The 15,092-nt window shown below is 44.7% G+C and overlaps 1 protein-coding gene across 10 annotated transcripts in view; it reads right to left on the reverse strand.

The window, feature by feature from the left end:
- The window catches only part of PDE5A (phosphodiesterase 5A), an 86,358-nt gene that overhangs the window by 39,607 nt on the left and 31,659 nt on the right, over positions 1–15,092 (reverse strand). For all 10 annotated transcript variants that reach the window (XM_081924918.1, XM_081924915.1, XM_081924913.1 and 7 more), the window contains exon 4: positions 444–515. In XM_081924918.1, the coding sequence (XP_081781044.1) occupies positions 444–515 (72 nt within the window). The remainder of the gene's footprint in view (positions 1–443; positions 516–15,092) is intronic.

The following is a 15,092-nucleotide window of genomic DNA, read 5'->3' on the forward strand; positions in this document are numbered from 1 at the left end:
CATTAGGTGATTCTCCGCTTTCTAACAAGTTTCCAAGTAGCTTACAGAATATTAATATTACAACAAAACTGTTTTTTTAAAAAACCTTTTATGTCCTGCTTTTCATCCTTAATAGCAAAGAAATGTGCAAAAATAAAAAGACAATCAAATTACAAAATTCAGACTAAACTAGGAGCCACTTAGTCCGACAGCAGGTAAGTCAAAAGAATCCAGGTGGTACTAACAGCCCACAGAATTTTCCAAAGCCAACTCTTTTCAGCATGGTGCTTAAATGACACTAAAGCAGGCACCAGCTGAGCCTCCCCGGGGGAAGCACTCCACAGCCAGGGTGCTACCACCTAGCTGGCCCTTTCCCTAGAAGCTGCCTGCCCCACCTCAGATGGTGGAGGCACTTGAAGTAGCTTTGCTGTCATGGAAAGTGGGGAGAAGCTAATCATTTATACCTTCTCATCTTGCTCAGTGAATATTCCTCCACCACCAGACTTCTTGTTGATTGCTTGTGCCACACCAACCACCTGATGAAAATAAAATATAGAAATATTAGTTAATTCCATAGGGTGTTGACTGCAAGTCATGTAGAAGTGAACATTAGATATCAAGTAGCTGCTATGTAGTAACTTCTTCTTCTTCTTTTTAAATAAATGTATGTTTTAAATGAAAATGTGTATTTAACATCTCAACTTGTTTGGTACAGTGGTGCCCCGCAAGACGAATGCCTCGCAAGACGAAAAACCCGCAAGACGAAAGGGTTTTTCGGTTTTTGCGTCGCTTCGCTAGATGATTTTCCCTATGGGCTTGCTTCGCAAGACGAAAGCCCGTAGGAAAATATCCGGGGACCTCTTTAAATGCTGGCGGGGGGGAGCAAAGCCTTTCCCCCCCCCTCCGGACTTCAGAAGAGGTCCAGGAAGGCCGGCGGGGGCGAAAGGTTTTGCTCCCCACCGCCAGCATTTTAAAAGCGGTCCAGGATAGCAGGGAAGCGCTTCCCGCTATCCCGGACGGCTTTTGAAGGCAGGTGGGGGGAGCAAAGACTTTTGCCCCCCACCAGCCTTCAGAAGAGGTCCAGGACCTCTTCTGAAGGTGGGCGGGGGGCAAAAGTCTTTGCTCCCCCCTGCCTGCCTTCCCGGGAGAGCGGAAAACGCAGCGCTGCCTTCCCGCTTTCCGCGGAAGGCAGGCAGGGGGGACAAAGACTTTTGCCCCCCGCCAGCCTTCAGAAGAGGTCCTGGACCTCTTCCGAAGGCGGGCGGGGGGCAAAAGTCTTTGTCCCCCCCCTGCCTGCCTTCCCAGGGGCTTTTAAATCACCCCGGGACTGTCCCGGGGCGATTTAAAAGCCTCCGGACGGCTTTTGAAGGCAGGCGGGGGGAGCAAAGACTTTTGCCCCCCGCCTGCCTTCAGAAGAGGTCCTGTACCTCTTCCGAAGGCGGGCGGGGGGCAAAAGTCTTTGTCCCCCCTGCCTGCCTTCCCGGGGGCTTTTAAATCGCCCCGGGACTGTCTTAAATCGCCCCGGGGCTGCCTTCGCTGCCGCCCGCCAGCATTTTAAAAAACCTCGGGCCAGCGGAGAAGTCCACTGCTGTCCCGGGTTTTTTTAAAAATGCTGGGGGTGGGAAGAAAAGCCCTTGTCCGCCCCCCCCCAGCCTTCAGAAGAGGTCGGGGGACAGACTGTCCCCAGACCTGGTCTGAAGGCGGTTTCCATAGGAACGCATTAATTAATTTTCAATGCATTCCTATGGGAAACTGTGCTTCGCAAGACGAAAAACTCGCAAGACGAAAGAACTTGCGGAACGAATTAATTTCGTCTTGCGAGGCACCACTGTACTGTGATTTCTCCATGTCAGAAACTTTGACAAAACAGATGGCAAGAAGACCCCAAAATGTATTTTAGTTCTCCAAATCCAACGCTCGATATTTCCGTCAGTTCCTACTGTTGGGACAAACTGATGCTTTTGACGTTACAACAACCATGTGTTCGAAAAAGTTTTCTATGTACCACACTGACAACAGTCAATGGCAATGAGATGAGGGTGGTAGAGAAGGAAACAAGGAAGGCAGGAATCTCAGCCTTCACTGTTTTCTGTTCCTGCCCCTACCAAGTGACAGCTCCTTTTTGACAGCCCCGGATCACTGACGTCAAGAACTGGCTGGATGAGGAGGAGTGGTGAGAGGCACCAGCCTGGGATCCCACCTAGGGAAGCCTGAGAGCCAGACGAGTGGTGGTGAGACACTGAGGACAGATCAGAGGGGGGTGGGAGGGGAGGAATGGTTGGAAGTTGAAGAAGCAACAGGCTTAAGTGAGCAAGAGGAGCCAGGTGTGGAAAGCAGCTCAGACTCAGCTGATGAAGCAGAGAAGGAGGGGATAGATGCTCCATTATAGGGGCTGGTTTTGCCTGAGACCTCTCTGCTTGTATGCTGTTTTCCCGAATAAAGAATTTACTTTTCTGCTCATCTCTGCATCTTCAGTGATGCCCTGCATCTGAACCTGCCCTGCATCTGAACTTGTTCTGGTTAAATGTTGAATCGGCCACATTCTGTTCAGGATGCACAACCCTACTATGTAGATGGAAGGATCTTTTCCAGCTTGTAGGCAATCTTTGGGAGTGGGGCGGGGCTGCGCAACAGGCATTGGCAGGTTATTAAGCATTGTGGCTCCTCCAAGCCTCAGATTCCCCAGAACCTGGTTTTAAATGTGATTATTTATTTATATCAAACCTTTAAACAAAATTATGTAAGGCACTTTACATAAAATTAATACAAAGTTCTAACAGAATATATAATGATAATAATAGACTAATAATAGACACAATATGATATGATATAATATAGAATAAATAAAATAAGACACAGACAAAGAGGCAGAATTTACAATAAAAGCAATGCTATTCTTTTTGCATACCACATCCTCACAAGTTAAGGGCTTGCCTACAGCTTGCCAGTGACATACGTAGCGTATTCTCCTTGATTCAGATGGTGAAAAGAGGAGTTCATGTTCAAAGCTCCTTAAGTTCATTTAGTTCAGATGGAGAAAGCATGCTTTTTCTCTCTGTGTGTGTTGTCTTTGGAGTTTCTAAGTAACTGTTTAATTTCAAGTGACTCGAAATGCCTAGCTGCTTTTTGTGTACATATAATAGCTCTGCTGGATTTCAGAGCTTCCTGATGTTAACAGCCACAATTCCATGAGCATTAATGGAAAGTTTCAAAGGGAGTGCTCCATTAATACACTTATATCTGATCTTCTTGGGACCTCCTGCAGAGAGGTAATTGAGTCAGATGAGCAACTTTTGATGTTTCACTTGTCGTCCAAAGCAAATGAAAATAGCAAGATGCTTTTTTCGAAAGGTTTATCTGCACGCAGAATCTGAAGTGCTTTCTTCCAAAGGGAAATAGCTCTGCAACCATTAGCCCAATCCCACCTCACTTATTTTCCTGCCTCTTTCAACCTCCTTTCAAAGTTTGGCACAGAAGAAAACAATTTCTGAAGAGGAAGGGTGGTGGTGAGGAGGAAGGGATATCTGTTGTTGCTGGCGGCATCCATCTGTCTCGAAAGACAATGGAGTGCGCCTCTGGGGGTGAAGTCAAACCGCTGTAGAATCACAGCGCCTGCTGTGGATGCAGAGACCGGTAACTCGCAACTGCTGACTCCCATGTTGTTTTTGCTGCATTAGCAGCACCAAAGTGGCCTGGACAGTGTGGATGGAGGTCCTGGGCTGCCCAGACAACAAGACACCCGCCCCCTTGGCCTTGCTGGTGTGGTCCAAAGGAAAGCAGATCAATATATTTGGCACCAGCTTGGCTGCAGAAGTTGCCGGAAATAGATGTACAAGGCACCACCCAACCGCCTTAGGGACTCCACTCCAGATTTGTGTAGGGTTTACTCCTCAGCCCTTTCTTCTCCCAAAGAAAGGCAATGGGTACTCATTTTTCCATAGGGTTTACTCCCAAAGCTTTTCTTACAAAGGAGTATAGCAACAAGGCAGTGGAGGTTTGGGATCAGAGCTTTCTCTTCTCTTCTCTTCTCTTCTCTTCTCTTCTCTTCTCTTCTCTTCTCTTCTCTTCTCTTCTCTCTTCTCTTCCCTTCCCTTCCCTTCCCTTCCCTTCCCTCCTCTCCTCTCCTCTCCTCTCCTCTTTTTCTTCTAGATTTGCTCCTTCCCAGATTGGGACACTGGTGCGATGGGGGTGCAGTATTGGGCGCACCAGATTGAAAGACAGGTAAGAAATGCAGGTAAAATATAGCACCAGTTCCAGATAGTTATCTGCAGATGTATAGAATCTATGCTTTCTTGTCCTGGAGAAATGGATTCTGGAGTTGTGAAAAGTGAGAAAAATCTAAACATGCATAATTTAGGCTGATGGAGCATCATCACACAATAAAAAGATTTTTTTATTCTCTCTTAAAACTGACCAAATAATACCACCACGAGTAAGAACAAGACCAGAATGTGGGAAATGAACCTAGGAACACATTCCTTAATTAAGTAGATGAATCGAACCGACATTTAAGCCTAACCAAAATCCTTCAGGCAAACCTTCCATGCATACCCCAAGAGGGCACTACAAACTGGAACAGAGTTAAACTCATCATTCCAAACAACATTACTGGACAAGTAATAAACAATTACTCTTCAACTTATGCTCTTACTTCCCAACCCCACCCCTTAGGAGGTTGTCTGTACTACTTCAGTTGCAAGATGCAAAACAAATTTTTCTCTCTCCTCCATTAATATTCATAGTAGGTTAGAGCAATATAAAAGAAAGGTTTGTTGACCTCGGTTGTTTTCTCCCCAGTATTCTAAGCATGTGCAGTTTTGCAGTTTTAATGAATATTTTGAATTAATTTTAGTGTAGATATACCATACTAACATGAAGATAGAGAAAATATAAGGCAAATCTGTATTAGGAAGAGAGGGGGGAATAACAGATAGAAGCAATACACCATGACATATTATATGGAAATACATTGTCTTGCTACCATTCTGAAATGACCAAGTAGCAGGTTTAAAGTAACTTATGTCATGGCACCATCTTGCCAATGAGCTTGGTTTTAAAGTGTTTCGTTTATATAAAGAAAAAAAGGTCTGAGAGTAACCCAGAACCTTGAGCAAGCTTTCACTTCCCACTGAGGCCTGTCTGGAGGCTCTCAATATCTGGAATTCCCACCCCAGCAACTCAGATCTTCTAACCACATCCCAGTAGGAGAGAGGAAAGTTTTATTTGTTTATTTGTTGCCTCTCACGAGCTTTTTGCACCCTCAGGAAACCAAAGATGTACAAGATAAAGAAGGCTGTAATTCAGTTTAGCAGCTTTAGCACATTAGTAGCAAGGGGCTGCTGCCTGGAGTCCACCAGAAATAGAATTATTTGTGACCACCGCTGTTTGGAAGGGATACAAAACAGGAAATGATGCCTTTGGCTATTAATGCAGACCTCAACAGAAGATCTTTTGCAAAGCAGACATATGGAAAAGTGTGCTCACCCACTAAGCACCAAAGTTCTAATAGCCAAGTTGCAAAACTGGGTGGAAAAACACTTTCAATATCTCAGTGGATTAGATGGTGATTTATAGGCTTCTTCACTCACTTTCACACCAAGCTCTCCAAGCTACTGGCAACACAAGTGGGGTCATTGTGCTGCAAAGTTAGCCATTAGCAAGCATGGTTTCAAAATGCTTGTTTTAAATAAAGGTTGTATTGTCAGGCGCACTGCATAAAATCCAACTTTGCTCTTTTAAAGTTAATGGTAAACTACTCTTGGCATCATCATACAAGTCCCACACTTTAAAGAAGTCTTCCAAGACAAAACAAAAAAAAAGTCTGGGCAATAATAATGCAAACCCCTCACCCGCCCCACACTATAGCCAAACACACGCACAAAATCGACGTACAAAGGCTGCCATCATTTTAGACATCTTATACCATCATACAGCTGCTCTCCAATTCCCAAGGCATCTTTTAATTTAACGGAAGTGTCCCTATTTTAGAATATCATACCTCAAAGAACAGACAGTCCAGATCGCCCTGAGTCAAGTTCTTTTTTATCTGCATACAACAGATACCACAAGGAACAGATAACATGGCAGCTTCACTGAAAAGAACACCCCATAGCCACCCACAAAACTCCTGTTACTATAAATTCCTAGCTAAGTGCCTCACAGCTCCCCCTTACACTGGCAGAGTTCCATCCATTTTCTCTGGATCATCCCCCAAGGCAAGCAAATCACCGGCTCTCACCAACATCTACTGCAACCATGGCTTTCATAAACAGGCCTGCTTTTAGGCAGCTCGGCAATTCCCCAGGAGGATGACGTCGCATACTAAGTTCTCTCTTGGTGGAGGTCTGCACGCTAATGGAATCAATTCTTCTCAACAAGTTCAACGTGTAAGTGGCTGCCTCAACAACTCCACCAAAAATATGCTTGCCTTTCGCCCCCGGTTCTGTGTCTCTAAGCAAGAAGCTGAAATCCAACCAGTGGCTGCACCTGCTGCATTTCTGCCTGACTTGGCGCAGAAGATAAATCAAGAGGGATAGTGAAACAGTCTTAGTCATGGTCCTTGGTTCATTCTTCTCCTGCCCTTATCTACACCACCTCAGAGCAGTGTTTTAGGATGAAATCCTATACAGTGGTACCTTGGGTTACATATGCTTCAGGTTACATATGCTTCAGGTTACAGACTCCGCTAACCCAGAAATAGTGCTTCAGGTTAAGAACTTTGCTTCAGGATGAGGACAGAAATTGTGCTCCGGCAGCATGGCAGCAGCAGGAGGCCCCATTAGCTAAAGTGGTGCTTCAGGTTAAGAACATTTTCAGGTTAAGTACAGACCTACGGAATGAATTAAGTACTTAACCTGAGGTACCACTGTACCCACTTTCTGGGGAATAAGCCCTATTGAACTCTATGTGAATACATGTACAGGATTGAGCTATAAGTGCCTCACAGGAATCCTATGAGGTAAGTTAGGCTGAGAGACAGCATATTGGCTGTCGACCAGTAAGGAGGGATTTGCATCTGGTTTTTTCCAGGTCCAAACCTAATAGCCCTGGCTCTTTGCCACATTAATTGTCCCTGCCAGTGCCACAAATGCTACAGCATGCTTTAAGGAGGGTTATTTATTGTACTCTTCAATGCATGCTATTTTGTCTATTATTGTCCAGTCACCACCGGCCCTTGTGTAAGGATTCCAGAGCGAAGAGATTTCAGTATTAAGCACACGGCAGCTCACACTGAGAATGTGAGTAAACTCTCTAAGCTTCCCAATATGCTCTGACACCAGTCCACAGGTGCACAGCTGACATGCAGGTGTTGGCTCACAACACTGGCCTTTTTATTTTTATTAGCTTTGAACCACAGAAAGCTGAATCCATTTCAATGGTATCGCAGGCGCTGAAGAATCCAAAAGGAGAACACTTTCGCCCTGTGTAAACAGCATCCTGCCATGAAAGGGAAGCTTGTGGTTCTTAAAGAGCTGTGAGGAAACAGTAAAAAAAGGACTGTGTTAATATAGCCTAAAAAGACCATTCAGCTGCTCCTTATTAGCCCTGCAGGTTTCTCTTTTACTATGGAAAGCATGTGAACCATATGCGGGCTCCTTTATTCTTTGGATCCAGCTGCAGGACCCTAGACTTGTTATATGTGGGATTGCGAAAAATGGAAAGAAACAGGCACACGCTGAGGACTCTCTTGGGTGATAACCTTCAGCATTATTTTAGTTTAAAGGAATGTTAACATCCTTGATTGGCTGGACCATGAAAGGAAATTATTTTCTATAGCCAGCTAGAACAGATCCTGAACTCATTTGAACTGGTGCAACTCCAAGTAAATGCCAAGTATTTGCCTTGCACTAATAAGCCTGGTCCATGATAAACGCTATGCACACACTGGGCATTTAAATAACATTTACAGCACATCCTGTCCATGGCTCCAAAGAAGCCTGGGAACTGTAGTTTACCAGTAACAGCTGCAATTCCCAACACCCTTTGCATGCTGAATTCTTGGGTGGGTGGGGGAAAACTTGCTTTAAATGTATTCTGATATGTATTCAGCCTCTAGTTTCCTAAAGATAGGCAATTAATAAATGACACATGCAACTCGAGAGAATTTCTTCAAGCCTACAGGGGTGAGTGGGGCAGGCTGAGGTTTACACAATTAACAAACACAGTGTATGTATTTCAACAAAGTCCTGGGCTCTCCGTGTTAGAGTAGGAGTTTAGAAATAGCTGAAATATACATAGAGGTTTGAAACTGTAAACACATTTAAGCTTCTTTGCACACAGAAATAGACATGAGTTCTGCAGACCAGATCCAGACTCTGATGTCTTCGCCTCAGCAGCTTGGTACTTAATTCCACCAAATGGTGATTCTCTGGCCAGCCGGTCATTCTTGGAGAAATGTGGGGATAGGGAAACCTATTCATGCAAATTCAGCTTAATCTAAGCAATGACTAACGGATATACAGTGGTACCTCAGGTTAAGTACTTAATTCGTTCCGGAGGTCCATTCTTAATCTGAAAATGTTCTTAACCTGAAGCACCACTTTAGCTAATGGGGCCTCCTGCTGCCGCTGCGCCGCCGGAGCACGATTTCTGTTCTCATCCTGAAGCAAAGTTCTTAACCCGAGGTACTATTTCTGGGTTAGCGGAGTCTGTAACCTGAAGCGTATGTAACCTGAAGCGTATGTAACCCGAGGTACCACTGTACAGGACGAAAGCCAATCCAGCAACCCATTTTGAATGTTGAGCAAGTGATACAGTCTGTGCCATTCTCAGAGATTCATATAGGGAAATGATGTTCTGTTGAGTATCCACCGGACTCACATCTGAAACTTTGGAATAACATTGTCCCATATAATTATGTGACTTGGAGGAGGAAGAAAATGTTTGTTAAAGGGAGTTATGTTCTCATGTTCCCTTTGGGGGAGAAAAAAACACCCAATAATTTTTACATTTATAAAAAAGGGAAATAATAATGGCAAGCCCATCACAATATGGGTTGGTATAACTTTACACACTTTAGGCAGAAATCCCACCTTGGTTTGAAGAAGAGTTTGGATTTGATATCCCGCTTTATCACTACCCGAAGGAGTCTCAAAGCGGCTCACAATCTCCTTTCCCTTCCTCCCCCACAACAAACACTCTGTGAGGTGAGTGGGGCTGAGAGACTTCAGAGAAATGTGACTAGCCCAAGGTCACCCACCAGCTGCATGTAGAGGAGCGGGGATGCGAACCCGGTTCACCAGATTACGACTCCACTGCTCTTAACCACTACACCACACTGGTTGAATTGCACACTGTATCACATAGTCATGGGGAAGACTTAAAGTCAAAGCTGTAACGCCTGTGATTTGGCAGCCTTAATTGTATTTTACCCTCATTTCCCCCCTGTTGCTGCTCTCTCTAAGCATGTCTTTTCATTGCCAATACAACTGCAGTTCCCTTCTGCTAACACTTTGCCGCTGTCTGTTGTGCGGACAGTGATGTTATACAGTTTAGCCACAAGGTGGCACTGGGCTTGGTTGAACCTGGGTGCAGCCAGGACTTTCCCGTTTTGCTCTTGTTGGAATGAGACAGTAAACTTATTGCCGTAGTTTCCTGACTGGTGCGTCCTCCACACCAGGAGGGGCCAACATAGTGGTTTCCAGATGTTGCTGGACTCCAGTCAGCCTCCATGGCCAATGGTCAGGCATGGTGGCAGCTGTTGGCCAACCATGTGGAGGGCACAACGTTGGCTACCCTTGCTAGAAGCCTCCCATGACAGCTAGTTGTCTTTCTAATCTTCCGGAGCACAATGTTTATCGCTGCTCCATTTCAGATGTTTCATTTGTGTGAAAAGGAAAAGCTTCTACGATCATATCAACTGCTGTGGAATTTAATGCGCACTATTGTTTTTGATTCTTTTGGCCTAAAATAGACATGCTGACTTTTAGCCTTAAAAATGACTATGCCCTTCCTGGTTCCCTGCAGGCTTTTCTCCCTAGGCCACAGGCATTTCTGTAGCATCGCTAGCTGCGTTCAGCGTTTTATTTTATCTGGATGCTTCTCGCTGCATTCTTGTACATTCAGATCTTAGATTTAATTCTCTGAAAGCTACTTCAAACCCCAAAGGGAGAATGTGCCGTTGCTTTTTTTCATTGTTATTCCTAAGCTAAACACTTTTTTTAAAGCTTCCTGGGACGATTATAAGATTCAGTAAAGACAACACTAAAGAAAAATTATCCACTAAACCAAAGAATGCACAGAGGGTCCGGAAATATATATTTGTCTCTTTTAGAGCAAAGGGGCCCTGTTCACATTCAGCTGCGGATGGCATTATAATTATTTTAGATGTGGAATGCATGATATATTTATTTATTTAGGCATACTCCGGCTGTTTTTACCCCTATGGAGATGAACTTCCTTCTCAGCCAGAAAACTAAACAATTGATACCAGTTAGCCGTTCTACTTATGCTGGCCTTCAAAACTGGTGACTCCCTTTATCATTAGACCACTCCAGTAAACCACTACATTTTCAAGCCATTCGTGGGGTTCTTTTCCCATTTGTCCTACAGAATGTGGCAAACACGTAAATCTATGTTTTATTCAGTAAGCTGCTCCTGCTCTTTGCCCAAATCAAGGATACTCAGTCACACCCAATCATTCCCTCAGTCCATTCCCCCCCTCCACTGAATCGATAAACATATTTCCTACTTCTCCCCCTCAAACCATCCAACCCCACTTGGGCATCCCTTGTTCAGCTGCTCCTTTCCACCTGCCTACTTGCCTGCATTTTCAGTCACACCACACATTTAAAGTGTTCTTATGCAGCTTTAACAGTCATGGCTGCCCCCAAAGAATCCTGGGACCTGCACTTTTTTAAGGATGCTGAGAGTTGTTGGGAGACTGCTCAGAAAGCTACCAATACCCAACACCCTTAACAAACTCCATTTCCCAGGATTCTTTGGAAGAAGGTTCTTACTGTTAAAGTGGTATAGGTAAAGGGTAAAGGGACCCCTGACCATTAGGTCCAGTCGTGGCCGACTCTGGGGTTGCAGTGCTCATCTCGCTCTATAGGCCGAGGGAGCCAGCGCACAGCTTCTGGTCATGTGGCCAGCAAGACTAAGCTGCTTCTGGCGAACCAGAGCAGCACATGGAAATGCCATTTACTTTCCCACCGGAGCAGTACCTATTTATCTACTTGCACTTTGATGTGCTTTCGAACTGCTAGGTTGGCAGGAGCAGGGACCGAGCAACGGGAGCTCACCCCATCGCAGGGACTCGAACCGCCAACCTGATCGGCAAGTCCTAGGCTCTGTGATTTAACCCACAGCGCCACCTGCATCCCTTAAAGTGGTATAGGAACACTTTAAAAGTATGGAATGGATGTGACCTCATAGTCACAGCCTAGGCTCTTCTCTGATGTTCTTGCCCTCTAAATCATCTGTCTGCACCCTCCCTCAACACCTTCTCACTAGACTTCCACAGCCTTGATTTCTTCTACTCACATTGCTGACCCCTTGCATCATGAACGGGGAACATGTGCCCTCTAGATGTTGTGGGACTCCCAGAACCATCACCCCTGACAAGTGCCCAGACTAGCTAAGGCTGATGGTTGCTGAAGTCCAACAACCTCTGGAAGCCATAGGTTCACCATCCCTACATGATGAATCTATTCAGAGGGGGAGGAACCTTGTTATTACATCTGTTCCAACAGGATTGCCGCTTTTTTCCTTCTTGCCTGCTGCAAACACTTTAGGAATATTGAAACAACCTGGCGTTATGTTTGTCAGGAAGTTTTCTGGATAACTTAGGAATCCCGCCCAATACTATTGGTTCAGAAGACACTGTCAAATTCAAGAAGGGTCATCGTGCTCCTGCTGAAGGATGGTGATCGCCTCCCTATTTCTCCCAATCATTTCCCTTTAATGAAAACATCTCCCCCCCCCACTCCACAGATCTGAACTTTTCAGTTTAAATTTCTCCCTGAGCAGCTCTTTTTCTTCTGTGATTTAAAGTAGACTCAGCTCTAAAACTGCTTTCTTCTGCTCTAAAGCTGCAGGTATTCTTTCCATTCAAAGTCTGTGAGATAGACTTCCCAGAAATGTGCTCTGAAAAGAAGGGCTGAGGGCATGCGCACTAAACATTTAAAGCACATGTATGCACAGGACTCCGTGCAAAGAATCCTACAACTATAGTTTGTTAAGGGTGCTGGGAATTGTGGCTGTGAGGGGGAAACTACAGTTCCCATGGTGCTTTGGGGGCAGCCATGTGCTTCAAATTTATGGTGTGTACTCAACCCAAATCATCATCTTGACTTCACTGGCCCCAACATCTAATGGGCATCTCTGAGGCTTCCTGCAGCTTCTTGTCTTAGCTTTCCTCCTGCAAGAATAAATATATACACACACACAAAAAGCTACAAAACAATGTCATTTCTCATGCCTTCCCCTTTCATGGAAAGAAGGATGCGAGTCTATTTCTAAGTATATAGTTTCTGGTGATTCTCAAACTAAAATATAAGTATAAAAATAGATGCACTACCATCACATTTTCCACGTGCCCACTTTCTTGTATTATAAATGCACGTTACTTTTCTATTAGTTGCATGCAGGCTCCTGCTGTCCCTTGAGGCTATGCTTCTACTTTGGGGGCTATCATAGATTTTTAGCATTCAGAGAGTAATCTTTGATCACTGCAATGCAGTCTACATGGGGCTGCCTTTGAAGATGGTCCGGAAGGTCCAGTTAGTCTGCAGTGGGGCTGCAAAACTGCTGACAAGGACCAGGAGGTGGGATCATATCACAGTTGTTTTGAAACAGCTGCATTGCATCTCTGTTTGATTCTGAGCTCAATTCAAAACTCTTGAGCTTAACTTTAAAGCCCAACATGGTATTCCTTGGACCATCTTCTCCCGTATCAAGACTCCTCCTGTGTGCTGAGATCTATATTTGGGGTTCTTCATTGGGTGACCCCCCCATCAGAAGCAGGGTGATTAGCAACCCAGGAGAACCTTTTAGGTACCATTGCCCAACCTATGGACTGTCCCCTCCAGGGAAGTTCGCCATCATTTCTGTACTAGACAAAAACTTTCTTTATTTTATCAGGCTTTTAAAGTTTTTAAACCTTGATTAGAATATTTATCCTGTGCTGTTTTTGTAATTCTTTTGTAAGTTGCTCTATGAATGCTGACTGGCCTCAGAAGGACAGCGATGGAGATAATAAGAACAATAAAAACTAGCAAAACAGGGTGCTAATGACTAGCAAAAGTGAGTCCATTTGGTGCATTCACTGTTACTATGATTAGCTGCGTTTGTAGGACTATCACAAGAACACCTCAAAAATTCTTGTCACCGAATAAAGTGAGGCACAACAAGAACAACTTCTCCATCGTTCCCAATGTGCCTTTCAGTGTATATTACAGACATGTTCCTTCACCCCATGCTCTGCTTGCGGCAATGAAGAGAAGAGTACACCATGAGACAAGGCCACATTCACACCATACATTTAAAACGCTATGATGCCACTTTAAACAGCCGTAGCTTCCCCCGAATTAATTATGGGAGCTGTAATTTGTTTAGGTTGCTGAGAATAGCTAGGAGATCCCTTTTCCACTATGAGAACTACAGTTTTCAAAGTGACTTAACAATCAATCCCTCTTCACAGAGAACTCTAAGAAGTGTAGCTTTGTGAGGGGAACAGGGGTGTCCTAACACACTTAAACTACAGCTCCCATAATTCTTTGGGGGAAGCCATGGCTTCACAGTGCATAGCATCACAGTGTTTTAAATTTATGATGTGAATGTGGCCAAAGTCACACCCTTGCTTTTAGTTTGGTTTTCAAAATGGAGGGCTGTGAGCTGCTCCTGCCTTTTTGCCTGCCCAAAGTGTTCATAGACATCCATACACAGGGCATGGGGCACATCCTGCCCAGAACATGCACAGATGGCTGAGCCAATGAAATGTCACTTGTGGGAGTGATGTGCCATGGGTGACACGTGCCTGAGGCCCGGCTTCAGTAGCTTTGCAGAAAGCAAAGCCGGTTTGTTATTGGTGAACATTCAGAGCCAAAGCAGCTTCTTTTATCTGTTAGATAGATCTTCATGATAATGGCTGTGTCTGTTTTCTGGGCGTTTTCTTTGGAACGAGGAGCCAGTGTGTTTTTATGTTGTTAATGGCTTTCAAAAAGTAGGAAAAGCAGCTAAAAGCAGATGGCAATTTAGGGTCTGATTCCATGAATCAAGCCTCATTCCAGAAATGTGTCAGTAAGGCATTATGGCGAGAGTGATGAAAACCTTCTGCTAAGAGAGTTTAAAAGGAAAGAAAGGGTTGTGGTGGGGTGGGAAGAGAAACCAGCTTTCCCCAAGAAACATTCCAAAACTCTGTCCCTCCAGTTCAAAATGACTAGAAGTGAGTGTAGCACTTCGCCCCCTCCCTTTCCCTCTCATTTCAACCTCTGCCAATTTGTTCATCTATCACTTTGTTTTACGCTTGCAAGTAATGGGAAGGGGATGCTTTGCTTCAGCTGGGGCCATGCTTTCGTTTACGAGGGTAAACCTATCCAAAGTCATTGTATTTCCTTTCGGGAGCTACCAATGGCAAGCTGAATACTTCTTTAAACAAGTCTGTTAGCCCTGCAGTGTCTTGACCTAAGAACACGGCATTTCGTTTCTTCGTTGATCAAAGATGGCTGACTAGATGGTAGCAACACACCCAAGGCCCCTTGGAGCTTATGATTAATGGAGGCTTGCGAGCCAAACTCCTGACACATTCTTGTTTTGTTTTGGCCAGCTTGTCTAAAGAAAGCATGTCATGAGCAAACCATGGACTTTGTGCACCAGACCTCCGACGCCAGACATCCCCACATGCAGTGGTCGGCTTGGTTGTCAGTTGACTTGGGGCCAGGCTTCAGAGTTTGCCAAGTCGAAACAAGCACTTGCGATGGCAGCGAAAAATACGTATGCCGACAGCAAGATCAACAAGCAGTGGTAGCCTATACACTTCAGAAAATGATGCAATGGGCAGACAGGAAAGAAGGAAGTCCTTTATTTATTGCTAGGTGAATGAGTTTCAAGTCAACCTACTTCCTTACTTTCAAGTAAAACTACAGTTCTGAAGATCTGCCCCAGTATGCATC

This window comes from Podarcis melisellensis (assembly GCF_964234715.1).
Source record: "Podarcis melisellensis genome assembly, chromosome: 9".
Taxonomy (NCBI): Eukaryota; Metazoa; Chordata; class Lepidosauria; order Squamata; family Lacertidae; genus Podarcis; species Podarcis melisellensis.